General features: G+C 49.1%; 2 protein-coding genes and 1 pseudogene across 2 annotated transcripts; 2 read left to right on the top strand and 1 right to left on the bottom strand.

The window, feature by feature from the left end:
* The first annotated feature begins 5,876 nt into the window (after nt 1-5,876).
* LOC136519522 (uncharacterized) lies at nt 5,877-7,406 on the top strand. Its single transcript, XM_066512914.1, has 2 exons — nt 5,877-6,575; nt 7,113-7,406. The coding sequence occupies exons 1-2, from the start codon at nt 5,989-5,991 to the stop codon at nt 7,117-7,119; spliced, it is 594 nt and encodes a 197-aa protein (XP_066369011.1). The 5' UTR covers nt 5,877-5,988; the 3' UTR covers nt 7,120-7,406.
* An 11,139-nt stretch (nt 7,407-18,545) lies between these two features.
* LOC136519877 (uncharacterized) lies at nt 18,546-19,157 on the top strand (annotated as a pseudogene).
* Nucleotides 19,158-23,291: 4,134 nt separating this feature from the next.
* LOC136521164 (uncharacterized) lies at nt 23,292-23,729 on the bottom strand. Its single transcript, XM_066514863.1, has one exon. It carries the CDS (start codon nt 23,727-23,729, stop codon nt 23,292-23,294), a length of 438 nt encoding a protein of 145 aa, XP_066370960.1.
* Between the last annotated feature and the right edge of the window lie 838 nt (nt 23,730-24,567).

Raw genomic sequence — 24,567 nt, 5'->3', positions numbered from 1 at the left:
TTCAGTTTCTCTTTGTTACTGAACACAGCCTGTATTTAAAGACGAGACTGAGCTTAGCAGCAGCACTGCCGAGCAACAGCCCCTCTATCTAAAGCTGCTGATTTGGCATCGCTTACCATTTTCGGCTACGGCAGATTTGGCTAGATGCCGCCTTTTAAGCGTCACTGAAAACAGATACGCCTGGTAAAGCTGCTGAGGAAAAGAGAAGCTTCCTTGGAGGTTCCTCCCGTTAGCCCAAGCAACAGCCCAACAGGCATGGCTAGTCCAAGTCCTCGTCCCCGTTGGTTTCTCCAGCGAACTCCAACTGCCCCCCTCGACGCGGACATTGCTATCCTATCTTCCTCTCCTTTTCTTTTCTCCCACGACGTTGCTAGGGCTGGATTTAAAAACTCGAAACTTATCAGCTCGTTCGGCTCGTGGATAGCTTGGCTCGACTCATATATAATGTCCTAATGAGCCAAGCTCATCTTTTAGCTCGTTAGAGAAGCTCAACAAACCAATTGTGAAAACCCTACAACGTCTACCATCGACCACTCGAGTTCCTCACCACCTCAGGTCGGCGGTCAGCCGCCGCCGCCTACAACATCCTCTTTCAACTCCTGCCTTGTTCCTATCGATCTCTCCTCTACTCTCTTCGCTGCGCAGCTGCACTGCGCGTGCCCCTGCGCGAAGCCGACTAGTCGCCACCATCCGCTCAAAGCTCATTTAGTCATTAGGCTCCTGGTTGCTAGTCACTATAGGTCCAAATGCACAGCCGCACAGGTGGGTAGCTGACGCAGCTCACGGCGATGACAAGATGTGCACGCCGCTCGCTGCCCCTTCTTCTAAGCCTTTTTACTACTCGCTCTGCCCCCCTTTCGCTTGCTTTCTCCTGCACTGTATTAAAAATCCAAATCTTTTCTCCTTTTGCTTGATCTTGTTTCACTAATCGTGTTTTGATTTGGCTGATTCACCTGATTGTATGGAAACGATGCTACGTTTATTGATTTGCATACTGATTTGACAATTAAATATTGTATGCGAACCTTTAAAAACATGAACTAAAGCCAAGCTAGATTTTTAGCTCGAGCCCAGCCGAGCCGAGGTGAGCTGGACCGTGCCAGCCGCTTTTCCTCGGAATGATAAGCTGTGCTCTCTCCTTCTCCCCCCGTCTCTAACACGGACTCTCTCTCTAGAGCTAACCGGCATTATTTATTAAATGATGAAAGCTACTCCTACTTGCGTAGTAGTACTAGTACTTTGGGTTTGGCATCCGGGGACTCTTCTGTCTTTCTCTCCCTAGAGCACGCACTCTTCTCTCTCTCTTGTCATTATCAAGACAGAAGCGAACTTGTAGAGAGGAAGGACTGGATGCTGGACTGCAGATGCGATGCTACTGCTACTGCTGGGTTCACTAGGGCTATAAATATATATAGGTGGCTTCTGATAAGCAATGAGAAGCAGGGGCACGGAAGGGTTTGATGAAACTGAGAGTACTTCTAGATATAAATCAGTGGTTAATACTTATTTTAGATGGGGAAACTTGCTTGGTGTACCTCATGTCGCAGTCGCGGCTATAGCGCCACCGACGAGGTAGCAACGACGTGGAGACATGGTGCTGGTAGCGGCGGTGAAGGCGATGGCGCTTCCCGTCGTTTACAGCGCCCCCTTCTAGATTGGACTAGAGTTAGGACATTACGGTGGGGCCGGCGGCTGCGGTGAACCTCGTGTCTTGTGCCCCAGCCCCCACCGTCCTTTTATGGCGTTGCGCGGCGGGGGCCCATCAGCCAGTAGAAAGGCTGAGCGCCCCCGATCAGGGCACAGATGGGCCAATTGGTGGAGATCAACCTAACATTCTCCCTCTTGATCTCACCTTATGACTGAAAATTCGTTGTAGGGGTTACAAACGATCGAGAGAGGGACATGTCCCAAGTCTCTGGTAAGAGAAGCGAACGGGTGCCGAGGGCTCGGTCGCTTCTCTGTTGTGTGCTTGTGTGTTCTAATTGGTTCGGGGTTTGAGTCCGAATCAGTGTGATGTGTTCCGATGCGATCGATTCGAGTCCGGCCTCTTTCATGGGACATCCTATTTTCCCTTTTATAGGCCAAGGGAAAGCACGGCGTTGGTGTTTCAAGTAGACACCAACAAGTAAATTTGTGTTATTGCGCGTCTGGCCCGGATGGTGTGATAAAAAGACACAAGATTTATACTGGTTCGGGCAGAATGTCCCTACGTCCAGTTCGTGGCTGCTGCTCGTGTTATTTGTACTAAAAAGTTCGTAGTAGGGGTTACAAACGGACGAGAGAGAGACATATCCCAAGTCTCTGATGGAAAGGTCGAACGGGTACTGAGAGCTTGGATGCTGCTCAGCTATGTGGTGTGATATCTGAAATCGATCGGTCTCCATAGTGGGGTGCCCTGCTTTCTCTTTTATAGGCCAAGGGAAAGCACAGATTACAGATCGGAGGAAAAAAGGAGAACGAGAGGCCAAGGAATTCTTTCAAGGACGCTAGGTCTTCCTTTTCCTTTGTGTGGGCCCTACTGATATGACGGGCGGTGATAGGGGCAGCCTTGCACCGGGTGCATTTATGATGACCCTGATAGGCCCATGTCGGTCACCTATCTGCCGATGATCCATGTCCTGACATTGTCAACGGGTTGTCACGTCGGGCGACGCGGCGGACCAACGTGTCGATCAACGATCATAAAGAGAGCGGACATCACAGTGGTCGCACGTTTGTTACTCCTTCTGGACCATAGTGGTTGTCGTGACCTTCTATAAGAGCTCATGCCCGAGGGCAAATGATGGCGCCCACAACACTATGAGCCAAATTTCGGTGGCTACAACACTGTTTGGGCTCTGACATGCCTAAAAGGTCGTAAAGCACCCTTCTAGCATGGCCTAACGGTACTATCCTATAGGGGTGCAGGGTACGGTTCTTGGTATTGTAGTTGTCTTTGAACGTCTTGCCTTATCTGCTCCGCGCGTTGTTGTAAAAGAGTTGTGCGTAGACATTGGGCGAGGCGGAGCCAATCCTCAGACATCGAGCGAGGCGGAGCCAGCCCTCAGACCTCGGGCAAGGCGGAGCCCGCCCTCAGACGTCGGGTGAGGCGGAGCCAGTCCTCAGACGTCGAGCGAGGTGGAGCCAGCCCTCAGACCTCGGGCGAGGTGGAGCCCGCCCTCAGACGTCGGGCGAGGAGGAACTAGCCCGCAGACATCGGGCGAGGCGGAGACAGCTTTCAAATGTCGGGCGAGGCGGAGCTAGCCCTCAGACCTCGAGGGAGGCGAAGCCAGCCCTCAAACCTCGGGCGAGGAGGAGCCAGCTCTCGGGGGTCGGACGGGACGGAGCCAACCCTTAGGGGTCGGACGAGGTGGACCCAGTCCCCAGACATCGGGCGAGACGGAGCCAACCCTCGGGAGCCAGCCGAGACCGAGCCAACCCTCGGGGACCGGGCGAGGCGTAGCCCGTGGCCTTGGCGTGGTTGGATGAGGCGGTGCCCAGCAAGGGGTGCTGTCGTGCTCCTGATCCCTTGGATAGATGAATGTTGATGGTTATTAGCTCCTCATCTTCGGGTACCCTAGTTTAGGTCCCCGACACACGGGTTACAGTCGAGGGAAAAGAGGAGAATGAGAAGGAGAGGGCGTCCTCTAGGATCGCTGGGTCCTTCTTTTCCTTCCCACGAGTTCTGCCGACCCTGTAGACATCAACAGGGACAGCTCCACGTCGGGGCCCTGTCCGTCACTAGCGCCATGCGCAGGCGTCGTCTCCTGGCCATGGCGCTCCACTCTGTCATGACGGACGTCGTGGTGAACTGACGCGCCTGTCAGTACCCGTGCGAGGGTTAGACAGAACAACACTGGTACGCCCGACGTTGTTCCTGATGTGAATCCCCAAGTATGGCCCGTCACAGCCACGAGTTATATTGGGGCGTGCCGGTCACCTCCCTAGTGTCAGAGATTTGACCTGGGCCCATTCGTTTGGACCTGGAGTGGTTGGCGGTGATATGGGTCTCCATTAGACGAGACGGATCTCGTAGACTCGGGGTCGAGCGAGGCGGAGTCCTCCCCTAGAGGCCAGGCGAGGCGGAACCAACCCTCAGAGGTCGAGCGAGGAGGAACCCACAGCCTCGGTGTCGAGCGAGGTGGAGCCCACCCCTAGAGGTCGGGCAAAGTAGAGCGTAGACCCAAGGGTCGGGCGAGGCGGAGCCCGTGACCTCGGGGTCGGGCAAGGCAGAGTCTTCCCCTAGAGGCCGGGCGAGGCAGAGCGCAGACCTAAGGGTCGGGCGAGGTGGAGTTCTCCCCTAGAGGCCGGGCGAGGCAGAGCGCAGACCGAAGGGTCAGGCGAGGTGAAACCAGCCCTCAGAGGTCGGGCGAAGCAGAGCCCACAGCCTTAGAGGTCAGGCGAAGTAGAGCGCATACCTAAGGGTCGGGCGAGGTGGAGCCCGCGGCCTCGGGATCGGGCGAGGCGGAGTCCTCCCATAGAGGCCAGGCGAGGCGGAACCAGCCCTCAGAGGTCGGGCGAGGTGGAGCCCGCAGCCTCAGAGGTCGGGCGAGGCAGAGCTTGCACACCTGGGGGTCGGTTGGAGCTGTAGTCGCGCTCTTGACTGCTCGGATGTATCAATGTTGATGGTTATTAGCTCCTTCTCTTCGGGTACCCTAGTATTGGTCCCCGATAAAATCTATAACTAAGCTATACGTGATCGAATGAGTATGAAATTTTTACTACAGTTCAATCATACAATAATTAGCTCACCATAAAAATTTTATCATAATTGGATCATAGAAACTGCAGCTATGAATTATTCCAATTAATTACATAAAAGCATAGATCTAAAGCCACAACAAAAACTTTGTACTAAAGCATACCATATTATATGTTCACTGTGTAGATCTACTCATGTGGAGTCCAACAAAATTAAATTTTACATTTTATAATTTTTATGTAATTTACTATAATTTTTCAAAGATTCAGACGAAATAAATAAAAAGAAAAAGACAAAACTACCTTCAAAAATACTTATAACAGGGTCAGAGAGGTAAGATGAACGATTTTAAAAGCTGAGGGAGGTATTTTGCCCGGTTTTAAAGTTTAGGGAGGAAAAATGGACTTTCACGAAAATTGAGTGAGGTAATCTGGACTTTTTCCGATAGACTGGGTTTCGGTTTTTCTTTGCTACAGCACGAGACTAGGCCCGGTGTAGACTATAGAACAGATGGGCCTGGCGAGGACCAAGCACAGCCCAATTCTACTTGTTCACGTGTAGTCCGTATACCTTATCACCTGTCACAGTCTTCGTATCTTGCCTGTGGCCGTTTCAGCCTTGCCTTCCTAGGGGGGGGGGTCCACTCTGAGATGGAAGTGACATGGACCGATCCCCCGGGGGGAGGGGGGGTTCCACAGCCCTGACCGTGACCCTGAGATGGAAGTGACATGGACCGATCCCCAGGGTTCCACAGCCCTAACCCTGACCCTGAGATGGAAGTGACATGGACCGATCCCCGGGGGTTCCACAGCCCTGACTGTGGCGCTGAGATGGAAGCGACATGGACTACCGTGACGCTGGCATGGAAGTGACATGGACCGATCCCCGGGGGGTTCCACAGCCCTGAACTAACCCTGAGATGGAAGTGACATGGACCGATCCCTGGGGGGTTCCACAGCCCTAACCGTGACGCTGAGATGGAAGCGACATGGACTACCGTGACGCTGGCATGGAAGTGACATGGACCGATCGGTTCCACAGCCCTGACCCTGACCCTGACCCTGAGATGGAAGTGACGGGGGGGGGGGGGGGGGGGGGGGGGGGGGGGGGGTGGCTGACCGATCCCGGGGGGACTATATAGTATACGCTCCTTCTCCCTCTCTTGCACTCGCTCTCCTCCTGCCAAGCAGCTTTTGCAAATTTGCATTGCGTTGCACCCTACAAGCTCCTCTCTCCTCCGACGAGCAAGCCGCCCTTCCCCGGTTCCCCCTCCAACCACGCCTGAAGATCCTCCCCAGCTGAACACCATGGTGAGCGTTTTCGCCGCCTTCGGCTTCGCCGACCTGTGTCTTGCCTTCGCCGCCCTCGAGCTCTTCACCTTCCTTGACTCGCAGTGCGGTGCGGGCACCACGACATCCGATCAGGCCGCGCTTTCGCCGCCGTTGGCTGCGGTGGTGGTCCTCTTCGTCGCCGTCGCGCTCATCTGCCACCACCTGATGGGTCGCCGCGTCGTCGCCGTCCCCGTGGCCGGCGCGGGCAACGGGCGGCGCTCGATCTCGGGGCTTGTCATGTTCCTGCTGTGCGTCTCCGCGGGCACGCTCGAGTTCATCGTGTTCGGGCACGGGCAGGCCGCCGGTGGTGGTGGTGCCGGCCACGGCGCGCTCGGCCTGGCTGCTCTCCGCGCGCTGCCTGCCGCGGCGACGGCCACGTTCTTTCTCGGGATGATGCTCATCATCGTCTCGCACATCCGCGCCGGCCGTGAGGGCGGCGGCGGTGCCGTCTCCGGAGACGAGCCGATCCAGGGGCCACTGCGCCCACTCGCCAAGGTCGCGGCCGGAGCGGCGGCGGCGCTCGTCGTCTTAATGGCCATGGCCCTCGCTCTCCACGGAGCCAAGTAAGTTCCCCCCAAACTCCACCTGCCGCCGACCGACCTCACCCTTCCCGGCTGCCCCGCCGTGCGCCCGCGCATCCGCCCTCCGCCCCCGCATGGTACCGCGGCCCCACCTCCCTTTCCCCTTGCCACCTCGGTGTTCCGTGTGCCCGTGCCTCTTCTCCGGCGTCCCCGTTTGCCCTTAACCCCCAAACCCCTCTTGCTTTGCTTTGGTGGTGGTGGCGGTGGTGGTGCGGTGGTGCCTGCTGGGAGGAGTCAATTATCCATTGGAGCGTGCCGCAGGGCGCAGTTGCCGGCTGCTTGCCACCATTTGCTTTGCTTCCGCGTGCTGCTTCGGTGCTTCCTCGAGCTGAACCTTTTAATTTCCCCTAGAACAGATGGATGGTTAATGATCATCCAATCACAACCCTTTCATTATACATTTATACAATCATCTTTACAATTTACTCGTATCGTTTACCTTTTGCGGTGTTCAAGATTGGTGGTTGCATATACAGATGATTAAACATAAAATTAATGTGGGCAATCTTGTGTCTTCAGGTACTAAAATTAAAGCATGGAAGTAGAGGTGCTGTCTGGTTACATCCATTGGTATTGACAACGGCCTACCACAGCAGATTTCAACAACATCTCCATAAATAAATTTTTGTATGTGTAATTCAGATGGATCATGTACTACAATATGGTTGTTGTGGTTACTTGTGACTGCGGGGTGGAGTCAGCTGCGATACTGTTTCGAGCTTGTGTGTCTATTATGGTCGAAACTTGCGTATGCATTTGTCACCATTTCGTACTATCAGACATATGGGAATTGGTTGAGTAATACTCCGTATGGTACAATCTTCTGTGTTGCCGAATGTACCTGATGATTGCTAATTTTACCGATTTGATTTGAGATTCTTGTATTGGTGCACTGGCATATGCAAATGTGCAATAAATGCATGTGTTGCCTTTTGCCTAGGAATGGACCATTTCTTTCCATATACGGGTTGAGAACTGGAGACTTGCCAGCTGAGCTTGAAGAGTTTGCTGAGAGTGGAGTTGGTGCAGGTTATGCCTCTATAAAATTGCAGATTACATCTATTTGGTATTTCAGTTGGCTCAGTATTTTGGGGGCTTGTTGGAGTACTAATTCCAGTTTGGTGGTTCCTATTAGTACCTTCTGTTATATGCTTCTGTAAAACTTCTCCTGGCTTCTGTTCAAGCTATGGGGGTTACTACACATGCACTTTGCTCTAAAAAGATCTGAATGAGTGTTAACAATTTCTCTGAAAGCATATTCTGTCAGCTATGGAGTACATCTTAAGCATATCATCACTGCCCAAAGATAATATATAATGCTGTAAGTTTTGCCTCTAAACCTGTCAAATAGTAAGACTCCGATTTATCACTTAAGGTGTCTTTTTCAGACTTGTTAATGATGACTTCACTTGAGTCTTGAGATGTGGCAATATATAGCCACAAACCAAATATGCCCTAGTCACACCTAGTGTCATGCTTGCTATATATAAAACTTGTTTAGCCCATTGCAATCTGGTTGTGATCTTGTGGCAAGTTCTCGTTGATCATGCTAATTTTTTAGAGTAGTGATATATAGCCATGGGCTTGCAGATTTCTGTAGGATCCTCTCTTTGTTTTGCTCATAATGGTAAATTTATTAGGTTCTTTTGAGTTTTCTTTTCCTTTTCTATACTTGTAGTAATAGCAAAGATGTTTTTTTTTACCATTGTCATGTCCATGACTCCAGGTAGTGGCCAACACATAAGCATATTCGTTCTCAACTCCATCTTCATCATTTCACAGCCTGGAAAACAAGACATGATTATGTATTTGCCTCCAAACCTGACTACAGTAAGAAAGACCATGATTGACTACTTATACTTCTTTTTCAGAATTTTGAGAAGTTAGTCGCATACTCGCATACGGTCCATCTTTGTTTGGTATCTAAACCTTATTTAATCATAATCGAAATATGATCGTGTGGCTAGCTAGTGGCTACTTCTTGTTAATTATGATATTTTGTTCATCTAATAATAATAAGAAATGTTCTTTTGTAAGATTGGTAGTATGAATTGAATTGTGAGGTTATGCATACTCTACTGATTATTCTGTTGATGTCTTATCCGTCCACCATGGAACTGAACTGTTGGCCGTGTACATTGAACATTTGGACTGCTTACATTGCTAGTATTTGATCCTGGGGTATGAATATATAATAGGTCATGTTTGTCATGAACTGTATGATTTGGCAACAAAACCTTGAAAGTACCTGACGCACATGCACATATTTGGACTGATGGACTCCGGCCTCCAGTCAATGTACTTGGATTCTCCTTTTCCTGTATGAACTGCTGACTTTCCGTGAGATTCTGAATTTAAGTAACCTCATCTCGCCAAGGTTGACGCAGGTTGATAAGCCTTTTTGTTTCCATAGATATCCGTGGTGGCCATCGTGCCTAACATGGCCCTGTGTGGACAGTGATGGTTCATGTCTGTCAGCGAAAGTCTGCAAATTTATCATTGGAGTAGTTGGACGACCCTGTTCGCTTGAACTTATCAGTCGGCTTATCAGTTAGAATCTACAGTATTTTTCTCTCACAACAAAATAGTCGGCTTACCAGCTACTACGGATGCACGTGGGGACTGCCCGCGCATGCGGGACAACCTCTACCTGCGCTCGCTTCCCTCGTCTGCTAATGAAAACACTTGCAAGATGAAACATTTGTCGCAAAATACATCTGAAACAGGTGAAACAGTTGGAACATAAGCTTATAGCATATGTGTATAGCCACTGTAACATATGCAACATCTAGATAAAACACTTGCAACATACGTCTCAGACAACTGAAATATTTGGAAACATACACTTGCAACATACGTGTATAGCCACTGCAACATATACAACATCCAGATAAAACACTTGCAAATTACAACATTAAAACACTTGATGCAACATAAGACTGAAACAGATGAAACATACTCTTGCAACATATGTGTGAAACATATGCAACATCCAGATCAAAATGCTTACAACATACATCTGAAACAGATGAAACATTTTGAACGAAAGCTTGCAACATTCATTTAAAACAATTGAAACATTGCAACATGTGCAACATCCCGATCTACTTTTGCAACATCCATATTAAGCACTTGCAATATACTTATAAAATATCTGAAACACTTGAAAACATACGCTTGCAACATGCGCTTTCAGCGCAGTGCAACATCTCTTTGCTTCTTGGGAGAATGGAGGCTCATCGGCGTGTGGAGTTCACCGGAGGCAGCGGCCTGGTGACGCTTGTAGGTGGCGGGCTAGCTGCGGTGGCTACGCAACGCAGCAAGGAAGCAACGCCTACACGACTGGGAGAGGTAGCTAGATCAGCCGGGGAGTCACTCGTGTTGGGCCTGCCGCGCTGGTCCACCCGTGAGTGGGGCCGTCGGCGCCGCTGCACCGTCGTGTCAAGGGCCGCTCGGACCTTCATGTCGTGGCCTGCTCGTGCTGAGGCCACGCTGAGCCCGCTTCGCGCCGTGCCGGGACACTCGCCCGCACCGTACCGAGATAGAGGGAGGGAGTAGCTCTGGAGGCACGAGAGAGAGAAAGTGGAGGCACGGAGGCACGAGAGAGAGAGGAGCGGTGTCTGAGTATTTTCTGAGGCGCGAACAAACCAGTGAATGACAACGCGTGTGTACCGTATGGTGGGTCGGAGTCCGTCCGGACAGACGGAAGTCCTCGTCCTATCATTATCTTTACTGGATTGCAACTTGATTTTTGTTGCTCATGGCCTTCCTGGTTTGCCAATTTACATAGGTACTGACCATTTCCAAATAATATTAATAACCACAGGCCGATGGCGCAACGAAGCAATGCACTAAAAAAACAGGCGATGAGACTTACAACTACCTTGAATAGTTAGTTACCATTCCTTTGCTTCAGGAGATATTAGGTAACCGCTAATAATGTCACCTCTTTTCTTTTGTTTTCGTTTTGCAACCAATGAGCTAAAAGGAGGTGGATTACTGTATACGGTGTGGGCCGTTCTTTCCTTCGCTCTGATAGGCGGAGCGATATATTGCGTAGGCAGACCTGCAGTGATGCTTGTACTGGTGGGGAGTGAGAGTGATAGGTGCACTGTCCCCTTGTTATAGTTGCTGCTGGATGCTGAGGGAATGAGGAGAGGGGACTTGTAACCGCATCCGCGAGTCAACGTGCGCTGGCTCAATGTGAGCAGAGCCTCCTCCACAACCACATCTAGCTCGCCCCTCTCCGTCGCCGATCTGCTGCAGTACCCACCGGAGCCGGAGATAATGGCCATCATCAAGGCGGCGTCGGATTCCATGCCCATGGTGGCCTGAGCTGAGCTTCTCTGCTGCCACTCGTGCCATGGCAACGACAGGTCGGTTTGTCTGCGCTCCCTATCTTCACTGCTGCACAGCTCGTTGTTCTGTTGCAATTTGCAAAGCTGCTCTTGGTGGAGTACTGTTTGTTCTGTCCAGTTTGTTAGCTGGCATCCCAAATGCTATAGCTTTCTTAAAAGCTGAGATTTATCTCCTTCAATCAAAAAAAAATCGCAAAGCTGCTAGTTCACTTCTGCCCCCTTTTGCTTGCCTTGTTTTGTGAGTCCTTAGCTAGAGCCACTTCGAGTCTGCGAAGCCCTATCAGAGAGCAACCAAACAACACCTGGAAAAAGGTTGGAAATACAAGCTGCCTCAGATCTGAATTCTCGCTAGAAAAGTTGTGTATAGACTTTGTATAGATATATAAATACACTAATTAAGGATTGTAGCTTTTTCGCCAACCACCTGCATACATTTGTCTTCGTTTATTTGGTGATAAATTGGCCTTTCTACCTCGTCTCGCTTAATTTGATTGCGTCTACTGATGAAACCACTGGGATCTGGAGTGGATTTGACCGTTTGAGTGAGTATACGAAGTTCCGTACTGATGCGTAACGCTTGGGCTTGGGCCAGACGGCCTAGGAAAACTCCGTTTGTCGGCCTGAAAGAGGTAGCCCAGGCCTACGCCTACGGCCTACCCAATGAAGCTTTTCGGACTAGGCCTTGTTTAGATGTCATCCAAATTCAAAGTTTTTTCATTCTCTCTCACATCAATTTTTAGCCGCTTGCATGGAGTATTAAATATAGGTAAAAAAATAACTAATTACACAGTTTAGTTGGAAATCACGAGATGAATCTTTTGAGCCTAGTTGGTCCACGATTGGACAATATTTGCTAAATAAGACGAAAGTGATACTATTCTTCAGGTTCAAAAAATTTGCAAAGTGAACAAAGCCCAACTAAATGTGACACCAGGCTGGGCTGGACTAGGTTGTGCTACCCGTTCAACATAAAACGTTAGATAGATTGGGCTTCAGTTTCTCTTTGTTACAGAATGAACAAAACACAGCCTGTATTTAAAGGCGAGACTAGGCCCGGTATAGAACAGATGAGCTAAGGGCCTGTTTAGATTCCAAAAAAATTTGCGCAGTACCCGTCACATCGAATCTTGCGGCACATGCATGGAGTACTAAATGTAGACGAAAAAAAACTAATTGCATAGTTGGGTGAGAAATCGCGAGACGAAACTTTTGAACCTAATTAGTCCATAATTAGACACTAATTGCCAAATACAAACGAAAGTGCTACAGTAGCCAAAATCAAAAAAAATTTGGATCTAAATGGGGCCTTAGCAGCAGCACTGCCGAGCAACAGCCCCTCTATCTAAAGCTGCTGATTTGGCATCGCTTACCATTTTCGGCTACGGCAGATTTGGCTAGATGCCGCCTTTTAAGCGTCACTGAAAACAGATACGCCTGGTAAAGCTGCTGAGGAAAAGAGAAGCTTCCTCGGAGGTTCCTCCCGTTAGCCCAAGCAACAGCCCAACATGCATGGCTAGTCCAAGTCCTCGTCCCCGTTGGTTTCTCCAGCGAACTCCAACTGCCCCCCTCGACGCGGACGTTGCTATCCTATCTTGCCTCTCCTTTTCTTTTCTCCCACGATGTTGCTAGGTCTGGATTTAAAAATTCGAAACCTGTCAGCTCGTTCGGCTCGTGGATTAGCTCGGCTCGGCTCATATAATGTCCTAATGAGCCAAGCTCATCTTTTAGCTCGTTAGAGAAGCTCAACAAACCAATTGTGAAAACCCTACAACGTCTACCATCGACCACTCGAGTTCCTCACCACCTCAGGTCGGCGGTCAGCCGCCGCCGCCTACAACATCCTCTTTCAACTCCTGCCTTGTTCCTATCGATCTCTCCTCTACTCTCTTCGCTGCGCAGCTGCACTGCGCGTGCCCCTGCGCGAAGCCGACCGGTCGCCACCATCCGCTCAAAGCTCATTTAGTCATTAGGCTCCTGGTTGCTAGTCACTGTAGGCCCAAGCGCACAGCCGCATAGCTGGGTAGCTGACGCAGCTCACGGCGATGACAAGATGTGCACGCCGCTCGCTGCCCCTTCTAAGCCTTTTTACTACTCGCTCTGCCCCCCTTTCAATTCGCTTGCTTTCTCCTGCACTGTATTAAAAATCCAAATCTTTTCTCCTTTTGCTTGATCTTGTTTCACTAATCGTGTTTTGATTTGGCTGATTCACCTGATTGTATGGAAACGATGCTACGTTTATTGATTTGCATACTGATTTGACAATTAAATATTGTATGCGATCCTTTGAAAACATGAACTAAAGCCAAGCTAGATTTTTAGCTCGAGCCCAGCCGAGCTGAGGTGAGCTCGAGCTGGACCGTGCCAGCCGCTTTTCCTCGGAATGATAAGCTGTGCTCTCTCTCTCTCTCTCTCTCAACCCCCCCCCCCCCGCGTCTCTAGCACGCACTCTCTCTCTAGAGCTAACCGGCATTATTTATTAAATGATGAAAGCTACTCCTACTTGCGTAGTAGTACTAGTACTGTGGGTTTGGCATCCGGGGACTCTTCTATCTTCTGTCTCTCTCTCTAGAGCACGCACTCTTCTCTCTCTCTTGTCATTATCAAGACAGAAGCGAACTTGCAGAGAGGAAGGACTGGATGCAGGACCGCAGATGCGATGCTCATGCTACTGCTGGGTTCACTGGGACTATAATAAATGATGAAAGCTACTCCTACTTGCGTAGTAGTACTAGTACTGTGGGTTTGGCATCCGGGGACTCTTCTATCTTCTATCTCTCTCTCTAGAGCACGCACTCTTCTCTCTCTCTTGTCATTATCAAGACAGAAGCGAACTTGCAGAGAGGAAGGACTGGATGCAGGACCGCAGATGCGATGCTCATGCTACTGCTGGGTTCACTGGGGCTATAATAAATATATATAGGTGGCTTCTGATAAGCAACGAGAAGCAGGAGCACTGAAGGGTTTGATTGAACTACTTCTATGCGTAAATCAGTGGGTAATATTTAGTTTAGATGAGAAAACTTACTTGGTGTACCTCATGTCAAGCGTAGTCGCGGCCATGGCACCGCCGACGAGGTTACAACGACGTGGAGACGCGGTGCTAGTGGCGGTGGCGAAGGCGATGGCGCTTTCCGTCGCTCTAGGGTTAGGACATCACGGTGGGGCTGACGGCTACAGTGAACCTTATGTCTTGTGCCCCAGCCCCCACTGTCCTTTTATGGCGCTGCGCGACGGGGGCCCATCAGCCAGTAGAAAGGCTGAGCGCCCCCGATCAGGGTGCGGATCAAGGGCCCAATTGGTCGTTGGGCCAATTGGTGGAGATCAACCTAACATTCTCCCTCTTGATATCACCTTATAACTTAAACTTAACTTCCTTTTTCTTTTTCACATTCCATCACAGATCAGTGCAAAGAGCGTGCCTCATCATCACGGTCAGTTGCCATTAGATTTAACAGCTACAATGCACCTCTCTGTTTTAAAATAGATACTCAACTAGGCCCTTAGTATCCAGAAATCATAGGCTTTCACGTAAACCCATGGTTGACTGTGTATTCTCTGAACGCACTGGGTGGTAAGCTTTTGGTAAGTGGATCCGCAAGTACTTACTCTGTACTTATGTGCTCAATGCTTTCAAAATGATTCTGGATTTTCTCCTTTACAACATATAACTTAGTGTCAATGTGTTTGGTAGCACACTTGACATGTTGTCTTAGGAGTTAACTTACTTTAAATGGTTATTGCTGTTGTCTACCATTGCTAAATCAGGATACTAATTCCCTTAACCTCCTTTTGCCTGTTCCTTAAGCCTCATGTCAAGCTATACTATGGTATGCATCACTGATAACACCACAACTGTTTCTTTGGAGCCTTTCCACAATAATACTCCAACTGCGAGTGTTAGCAACTGCTGTGGATTTCACTACATATCTCGCCAAGACTTAATATTTATACCCTCAACTATTTGAGAGTACTTGTTCTTTCTTACTCAGCATGAGGCCTATGATTTGCAAGACATTATCAACTCCATTCCAGTGATCTATATCTAGATTGGACTTCTGCCAAAATATCCCGGATACGTAAACTATGTCAGGGTAAGTTCTTACTTGTACTTGTACACTCATCAAGCTTCCAACAGCTGAAGTATATGGAACCATGTTCATTTGATCGATCTTATATCGGTTCCTAAAACACTTAAAGTTCACAAATCTATTACCCTTGACTATAGGAGCAGGCGTAGGTTTACTCGCATGCATACTTTATTTCTTTATAATCTTTTCTAAGTATGCCTTTGCGATAGTCCTAATACTCCATTTTCTTCTATCTCAGTGAATTTCGATTACTCGAGCTAATGATGCTTCACCAAGATCATTCACATTGAAACTTGATGACAAAACTTCTTCTCCAATGATAGATTAATATCACTACTAGTGAGTGAATGTTATCTATTCACAGGATGTGGAAAATAAATTTTCTATTCTTGAACTTCGCATAAACGCTATTGTCCTTCTCTTTTTCTTTAAAATCCAAACTTTCTCATTGTTTCATCAACTTCAAATACTACTGTCTAGAGACTTACTTTTAATCCATAAATGGATTTCTACAGGCGGCATCCTATACATTCTTTTTCTTCCATGACAAAACCTTTGGGTTGTGCCACGTTAACGTTTTCATACAAATCTCCGTTGAGAAATACCGTCTTTACATCCATCTGATGTAACTCTAAATTGTAATGTGCCAATAACAACATTTTGATTCTAAAGAATCCTTGCATGAGTCTAGAGAGAAAACTCTCATCGTAATCTATTCATCCTCTTTGCGTAAAGCCTTTTGCTACAAGTTATGCTTTATATCTTTCTACATTCCCTTTGGAGTCACATTTTGTCTTGTAGACCCATTAACAACCTACTGTTTTGGTTCCATTAGGAATTACTTCTAAGACCAAAACATCGTTGGTATTCATCGAATTCATTTCAACTTTCATAGCTTCTTGCCATTTAAACGAGTAAACACTTCTCATGGCTTCTTCAATTGAGGTGAGGTCACCCTTCATTTAAATTTCTTTACTAACATAGACTTCATAGTCATTAGAAAACTGATTTACTAATTCTTTGACACCTTCTAGGGCCTCAGCTACTGGCACTTTCATATAGGGCTATTGTTGCTCTTCATTGTCAAGAGGCAATTGATTCTACAGGCTCCTTTATAACAAGATCCTTGTTTATATTATTCATCTTCTTCGAAGAGCTAACAACAGGTGTTGTATTAGTCATACAACATCAACAGGAATTTTTCTGTGGATAAAATTCACCAATTATGTTTATCCTCTAATTAGTCATACAACATTAGCAATATGTGGGTAACATCAACATGAATTTTGCAGCGGAAACATAAACATAATTGGTGAATTTTGCCCACAGAAAAATTCTCTTAACTAATTTTCTTTGAGCCATGAATCAATTTCCAGAAATTATGCAATATTAGCATGAAAAAGAAAAAAGGAAAAAGACTCAAAGCAATACTGTTCATTGGGCCCACTACGCGCGCTCCGTGCTCTAGGCCGCAACCTAGGCCTGGGCCAGGAAAGCAGCCCACCGCTCATGCCCACCTGGGCTATTTTTGGCCCGGCTGCTATGCGCCATTGATCTGAGATCGACGGCCACGCGTTGATTTCAGCCGAACAAAAATGGTGCCATGCCGCTCCCCCAAAACCCTAAACTCATTTCTCTTCCCCTGCCTCTCTCTCTTCGCCGCGACGGCCGGCTCTCTCTCCCTTCTCTCTCTAGAACCTCGGCGGTCGGAGATGGTGGCGCCGCCGTGGGCCCCTCGCAGGTGAGCGCACTCGCCCGAGGCCGAGTGTGCCGCCATTGAGTGGCCTTGCGCCGTTGCCCTTGACCCCACGCGGCTCCGCTCTTTTAACCCTAACCCTAGCTACTCTTCGCCTCATACCACAGACACCGCACCCGAGGTCGACGCAGGAGGTGGCGGCGCCGCCATGGTGCCCTTTGCTGGTGCACGCGTGTGGCTGGAGCCACGCACGGTGCCGTCGAGCGGCACCGCGGTGGTGTTCTTAGCGCCCCATTGACGCTGTAATGAGAGCTCACCCGAAACCCCAAACCGAAGTGTGGCGTCACTGTGGGTCCCCTCGCCAGAGCACGCGCTCCCTAGTGGGTGAGCGCGCCACCGTCGAGCGGTCTGTGACGAGCGCGGCTCGGCTTCTCCCGACGTGCCGGCTCGGCGGTAGTGGAGCTTCTTCCCACGCGACGGCGGTGGTGACGGCGGCGAGAAAACCGAGGTAGGTCCCTCCTGGTCCCTCCCCTCACTGACCTCTCTGTTAGGGTTAGGGTTTCTGATCCGATTTGGATCACTTCTTTCTTGATTTCTTCCCACGCGCCGGCGAGGCGGTGGTAGTGGTGTGGCGGGTTCAAGGTGAGCCCGCCTGTTTCTTTTCTTCATTACTAGGGTTAATCCTCTCTTTCTATTTGCTTCTCTCTTTTCTACCCCAAACTGGATCTACCCACTAGCAACCATGGCTTTGGTACCATTGATGGAACTAAAAGTACTTCTAGGCGTAAATCATTGCGTAATACTTAGATTAGATGGGGAAACTTGCTTGGTGTACCTCATGTCAAGCGCAGTCGCGGCCATGGCACCGTCGATGAGGTAGCAGCGACGTGGAGACGTGGTGCTGGTGGCGGTGACGAAGGCGATGGCGCTTCCCGTCGCTTACAGCGCCCCCTTCTAGATCGGACTAGGGTTAGGACATCATGGTGGGGCTGGCGGCTGTGGTGAACCTTGTGTCTTGTGCCCCAGCCCCCACCGTCCTTTTATGGCGCTGTGCGATGGGGGCCCATCAGCCAGTAGAAAGGCTGAGCGCCCCCCGATCAGGACGCGGATCAAGGGCCCAATTAACCGTTGGTGGAGATCAACCTAATAGGGTTCACCTGACGCGACACGATCGTGGAATTGTTTTTTCTCTTGGTGCCGCACTGCTTCAGCGGACAAGGGTTAAAACATCTTCTCTTTCGCTTTCCAATCCCCTCCCCTGTCCCACAACAATATCGCATTGACAGATCATTCATCGTATCCTCCTCAAGTCCTCTGATCCTCTCCCGGGATCGCCTCAATCTAGATGCGCAAACATCGAATCATCTCACTCGTGGCTACCCTGCTCGTGCTGATATACAATCTCCTGGCAAGCAGCTTTGCATTGCATTGCGCCCTACTAGTTCCTCTCTCTGAGCTAGTAAAACTAAAGCACCAAGCAACAACTAAGAACGTTAGAGCTAAATTGTAACTTGATGGGATTACTATAGCAGTTGCCACAGTGTCTAGCTAGCTAGCTTATTCTATACGCATCACCCTAACAACCTAGCTACCTGCAGCATCTGATCTCACCGTCCCCTGCTCCAAACCAACCCTCCTTTCCTTTTACATGCACTACACCCACTTTCTGCAGCTATATATACCACCATATGCCCATCTTATGAAACCATCCACAAGAGAAGAAGAAACAAGCAAGTAGCAAAACTCTCTTCTCCCCTTCCCCGTCCCTCCACGCCTCGAGGCTCGAGATCGTCCTCCCCAACCCAACAACATGGTGAGGGGTGTCGCCGACTTCGGCTTCGCCGGCCTGTGCGCCCTCGAGCTCGTCACCTTCCTGTACCCGCAGTGCGGTGCGGGCACGGGCACCACGACATCCGCTGAAGCCCCATTGCTCCACAGCGCGGCCGAGGTTTTGCCGCCGTTGGCTACGGTGGTGGTCCTCTTCGTCGCCGTCGCACTCAACTACCACCACTTGATGGGTCACCGCATCGTCGCTGTGCCCGTAGCCGGCGCGGGCAACGGGCGGCGCTCAATCTCGAGGCTTGTCATGTTCGCGCTATGCGTCTCTGCTGGGACGCTCGAGTTCATCATGTTCAGGCAGGCCAAGCTTGCGAAGGATCACGGGGGTGCCCAAGCTTGCGCGCTCACCCTGGCTGCTCTCCGCGTGCTACCTACCACGGTGACGGGCACGTTCTTTTCGGGGATGTCACTCATCATCGTCGTGCATGTCCGCGCCGGCGGCGAGGGCGGTGGTACTAGTGCCGTCGCCGGAGACGAACTGATCTAGGGGCTTCTGCGCCTCCTCACCGAGGTCATGGTTGGAGCGGCGGCAGCGCTCGTCGGCCTAATCGCCATGGCCCTCACCATCTACGGCGCCAAGTAAGTTGCCCCAAACTCTGCCGCCGATGGACCTTAGCATTCCCGGTTGCCCCGTGCGCCCGCGCACGGCGCATCCAGCCTCCACGGCTCTGCCCCCGTACCGCAGCCCTGCCGCCTTTCTTTCCACTTGTCGTGCACCCGTGCATCCTCCTGGTGTCCCCGACTCCCCGTTGGCCTGTTGGCCCGTAACCCCAAACCCCTCTTGTCAGCACTCGGCACGCCTTCCGCCTAAACCCCATTTTTCGTCCAGCTCCTCCAACTGCGTCAGGTTGCGCACCGACCAGCCCGCGGCCAACACTATCACCTAGCCAACCATGGTACCGGCTCCTATAACCATGGGAAGGGAGTTAAATTCCTCCGTCTCGGACCCCTAGACCTTTGCCCCCGATTCGCGCTTCCTGCTGACCTCGTCGCCGCTTGATGTGCGCAGCTGGAGCTACTGGATCGCTCGGCCGAATAATGCGCATAGGAAATATCCTCCCGTTCTCCGCAGAGAGACAAGGCGACTCCTGGTGAGGCGGTGACTCGATCGGAGCGGTTGGTGGTGCCGGGCAGGCTCTGGGATTCTTTTCTTGAAAAATCTCCGAGCTCACCGAATTGGACGAAATTCAGAAAATTCGGATCGGTATCCACTATAAATTTGAATGAAATTTAAGCAAATTTGAACAAAATTCCCCCAAACAGTCAAACATGGCACTAGACATGGAGAGGGTGTGTGTCAGTGTGTGGCCCACCATGGAACGGGCGGTGTGTGGTGGCGGCAGGGGGCAGCGTCGGCGCAGCAGATCCGCTGACAGCACGGGGTGGGCGTCGAGGAGCCACCATGGTGCGGGGACAGGCGTCGGGGAGTCACCATGGCCCAGGGGCAGGCGTCGAGAAGCGGCCACGACTCTCGCAGTGGTGGTGGCGGCGGCAACCACGCTGGAGCAGGTGGTGAAGAGCCGAGACTGCGCGTTGCTGGCGGCTCTGCGATGTATTCACTCACGGTGGAGAGCATGTGGGCTTGTTACTGGACCATTGAATGGGCTAAAAAATTTGAATCGGGCTGAAATATTTGGCCGGTTTAGTTTTATTTTGGGCCGGACCAAAATGGGCGCATTTCGCTGAAATTTGGTCGATTCGGGCCGAATCCCAGATCGCTATACAAGTGGTCGAGGTGCGAGTGTGGTTGTGCAGCTGATGTCTCCTTTTGCTTATCCATACGGCAGCCATAGGTACGTGTAGCTGCAGACTTGCACCTGGTCCATGGTGAACAGCTCCGATCAATTGAGTGAACAGTTCGGGCTCTTCAGCAGCAGCAGCAGCAGCAGCAGACACGCCGCACTTGTCTTTGGCTGTCAAGTGTCACCTGCGTGGCGGCATCTTAGACTGAGTTCCTTTAGTGGTGCCTACTAGTCCTAGGAGTCAATTATCCATTGCAGCGCCATGGCATTGCCGGTCGCTTTTAACCATTGTTTTGTTGCCGGCTTGCCGCACTGTTTCATCGTGCTCAACTTTCATTTCCCCTAGAACGGATAGATGGTTAATGATCAGCCATCACAAAGCCTTTTGTTGTACATTTATACAATCGTCTTTACAATTGATTGTTTCCCCTTTGCAATATTCAAGATTGGTGTGGTGATTGCATAAAAATGATAAAATGTGGGCAATCTTGTGTTTGTGTCTTGCAGATGCTAAAAAGAAAAGTATGGAAGAGGTGCTGGCCGGTTAGCGGTTACATTACAATCAAGCTTCGTCGTGGGGATATTCTGAGATTGGCACTGCACCGGCCTACACACAGCAAATTTCAGCTATACGTACATAATGAATTTTCGCATGTTATGGATGGTGTACTAAATATGGTTTTGGGCCTTGTGGTGGTTACTTGTGACTATGTGAGTGGGGTCAGCTGTTGATATTTTAAGCTTGTGTGTCTATCTATTATGGTTGAAAACTTGCCTATGATTTCATACTATGAAGCATGGGAATGTGTGGTTGAGTAATATGATGTCATCTTCTGTATCTGGTGAATGTATGTACCAGCGGATGATTGCTATTTTGCCAATTTGATTTGTGATTCTTGTATTGGTGCACTGGCATATGCAGATGTGCAACAAATGTATGTGTTGGCTTTTGCCTAGGAATGGGCCTATTTCTTTCCATATACAGGTTAAGACTTGACAGCTGTCAACTGAGTTTGAAGAGTATCCTGTGGGAGGATTTGATTCAGGTTATGGTTCTCTAAAACTACAGAATACATCAATTTTTTTTTCAGTTAGCTTGGTATTTGGGGGGCTTGTTGGGGTAACTATCTAGTTCTAGTTTGGCGGTTCCTATTAATTCCTTCTGTTATGTGCTTCTGTAAAACTTCTTCTGGCTTCCGTTCAAGCTATGGGTGTTACTACACATGTACTTTGCTCTAAAATGATTTGAATGAGTGTTAACAAATAACAGTTTATCTGAATTGCTTCTATTGTGTGTGCAGGTAGCAATCAACAAGGCCTAAGCATATGCTGTTATTAGCTGCATCCTAAGCATATCATCAGTTCGTCACTGCCCACAGATAAGATATGATGCTGTAAGTTTTGCCTCTAAACCTGTCACATAGTGAGACCCTGAATCCCTGATTGATCACTTAATTAAGATGTCTTTTCAGACTTGTTAATGATGAGTTAACTTGAGATGTGGCAATATTTACCCGTGAACCCAAATACGCCCTAGTCACATCTAGTGTCATGCTTGCTATGAAACTTGTTTAGCTCTATTGCAACCTGGTTGTGGTCTTGTGGCAGCTTCTCGTTGGTCATGCTATTTTGTGAGATTAGTGATATCCATGGGATTGCTGATTTCTGTAGGATCCTCTCTTTGTTTTGCTCGTAGTAATGGTAAATTTCTTAGGTTCCTTTGAGTTTTCTTTTCCTTTTTTATACTTGTAGAGTTGTAGTGTTAGCAAAGATTTTTTTTACTGTTGTAATGTCCAGGACTGCAGATAATAGCGTGGCCAAGGCCAACACATAAGCATATTCATTCTCAACTCCATCTTCATTGTTTCCCAGTCTGGCCAGAAACAAGACATGATTATGTAGGCTGCCTCCAAACCTGACTACAGTAAGATACTAATAGGACCATGATTGACTACTTGTATACTCCCTCCATTACAAATTATAAGTCGCTTTGCCTTTTTTGGCACATAGAATTTACTATGTATCCAGACATACCTTATATCTAGATGTATAGCAAAGTGGATGTATCAGAAAAGTTAAAGCAACTTATAATTTGGAACGAAGGGAGTACTTCCTTTGAGAATTGTAAGAAGTTAGTCACATCTGGTGCCTTCTTTGCTTGGTATCTAACCTTATCTAATCACAATTGAAATATGACTGTGGCTAGCTACTTCTTGTTAATTACTTCCTCCATTCTAAATTATAAGACGTTATGTATCTAGACATAATGTATATCTAGGTACATAACAAAAAGTATGTATCTTATAATTTAGAATGGAGGGAGTACGATATTATGTTCATTTTATAAGAAATGTTATTTGGTAAGATTGGTAGTATGAATTGGATTGTGAGGTTATATATGCATACTCTACTGATTTTTGTTGATGTCTTACCCATCCACCATGGAATTGTTGGCCGTCCCCAAGTACCCATTGAACATTTGGACTGCTTACTTTGCTGTCATGAACTGTATGATTTGGCAATAAAACCTTGAAAGAACTTTCTGCGAGATTCTGCAGAAAACCTCATCTCAGTCACAAAGGTTGATGCAGATTGATAAGCCTTTTGTTTTCCTACAGATATCCGTGGTGGCCATCGTGCCGAACATGGCCCTGAGTGTGATGATCTAGCTATGATTTGGTGGATTTGGGGCGAATTCAGGCGACTTTATTGCGAACTGTAACAGAGTTTTGATTACAGGAGCGGAGGAACCACTAAACTACTTCTACTTCTACGATTGTTTTGTTACAAGTTCGTTACCCAGGTTCTTCTGATGGTTCAGCTTATATAGCTGACGCCCGGCGGCTGTTGCCAGACGGGCAACAGCTCCAACTTCCCAACCGCCTACCAGATGAGCAACAGTACACCGTCATACTCGCCAGTGGTCCCACCTGTCAGTCCCTGACATTCCCTCCCCCTTAAGCATGAGACTGTCCTCAGTCGACCGAGTCCTGAACTTGATCTTGAGGCACATCCGCTTCATCTTCCCAGGTGGCCATCTCTGGTGGCACGGAGGTCCACTGCACCAACACCTGTTTGATCATCTTGGCTCCCCTCTTCACCATTCTTGACTGAAGGATCTTCTCCGGCTGCTGCACTTGCATAGGGTCTATACTGACAGAGGTCAAATCTTCAGATACTAACACATCCTTTGGCACATCTTTCTTGAGCTGTGACATATGAAGGACCGGATGAATTATGCTGCCCTCAAGTAACTCCAATATGTAAGCTACCTCCCCTACTCTCTGCAGGACCTTGTAGGGACCATAATAGCAAAATGACAATTTCCTGTTAGAGCGAGCTGCCACTGAAGACTGCACATAGGGCTGCAACTTCATGTATACAAGATCACCTTGCTGAAACACTCTCTCCATTCTATGCTTATCAGCTTGAGATTTCATTCTCTACTGAGCTCTTTGTAGCTGTAGTTGTATGACCTTACTGAGCAATTCTCTTTCTTTCATCATGTAGGACATGTGGACGCCTAAGAGGGGGGAGGTGAATTAGGCAACTTAAAATTCTAACTCTAAACTATGGCCTCTTTTTCTACCTCTAGCAAAACCTATGCAAAAGATAATCTATCTAGATGTGCAACTACGATTTTGCTAGTGTGTTGCTATCTCTACCACAAATGATAATAAAATGATCAATGTAAATGCGGAAGCTTAATGAACAAGGTAGAGATATGCAAACTCCCTTCGACGACTCCGGTATTTTTACCGAGGTATCGAGAAGCGTGCAAGCTTCCCCCTAGTCCTCGTTGGAGCCCCTCGCAAGGAATCCCTCACAAGGGCCAAGCTCCCGGTCGGGTAACTCCGTGGATAGCCTCGGGCCTTCCCCACGCACAAGTGGGTCTCCGATGTGCCTTCCGGCAAGCCTCTCCCGGATGCTCCCCGCCGTCTTCACTATCAAGCTTTCGGCCAAAACGCCGCGGGCCTTGTTCCCTTCGGTACACGGTGGCGGCCGCACCACAAACGCGGTTGGTGCGATCTCGCAAGACTTCAAGTCCCTCCGATGTACAACTCTTGTGCTCGCAAGCACGGGGTGGCAAGAGGTATGCAAACCTCACTAAACACTAGGCATACACCTAGAGCAAGCGCATAAGCGGTGGTCTAATCAACCTAAGCACTTCGCAAAGCACCTACGCTAATCACCTGATGAAACACTAAGCACTTAGCAAGTGGAGATCACTAAAATGGTGTATCAACACCC

Source organism: Miscanthus floridulus, chromosome 18 (genome assembly GCF_019320115.1).
Source record: "Miscanthus floridulus cultivar M001 chromosome 18, ASM1932011v1, whole genome shotgun sequence".
Lineage (NCBI taxonomy): Eukaryota > Viridiplantae > Streptophyta > Magnoliopsida > Poales > Poaceae > Miscanthus > Miscanthus floridulus.
Note: the sequence above shows the minus strand (reverse complement) of the source record. Positions and strands in the feature narration are given on the sequence as shown.

Excerpts from the sequence above, each read along its gene's own strand:
- LOC136519522 (XM_066512914.1), top strand. The coding sequence starts at position 5,989 with ATGGTGAGCGTTTTCGCCGCCTTCGGCTTCGCCGACCTGTGTCTTGCC.
- LOC136521164 (XM_066514863.1), bottom strand. The coding sequence starts at position 23,729 with ATGGAGAGAGTGTTTCAGCAAGGTGATCTTGTATACATGAAGTTGCAG.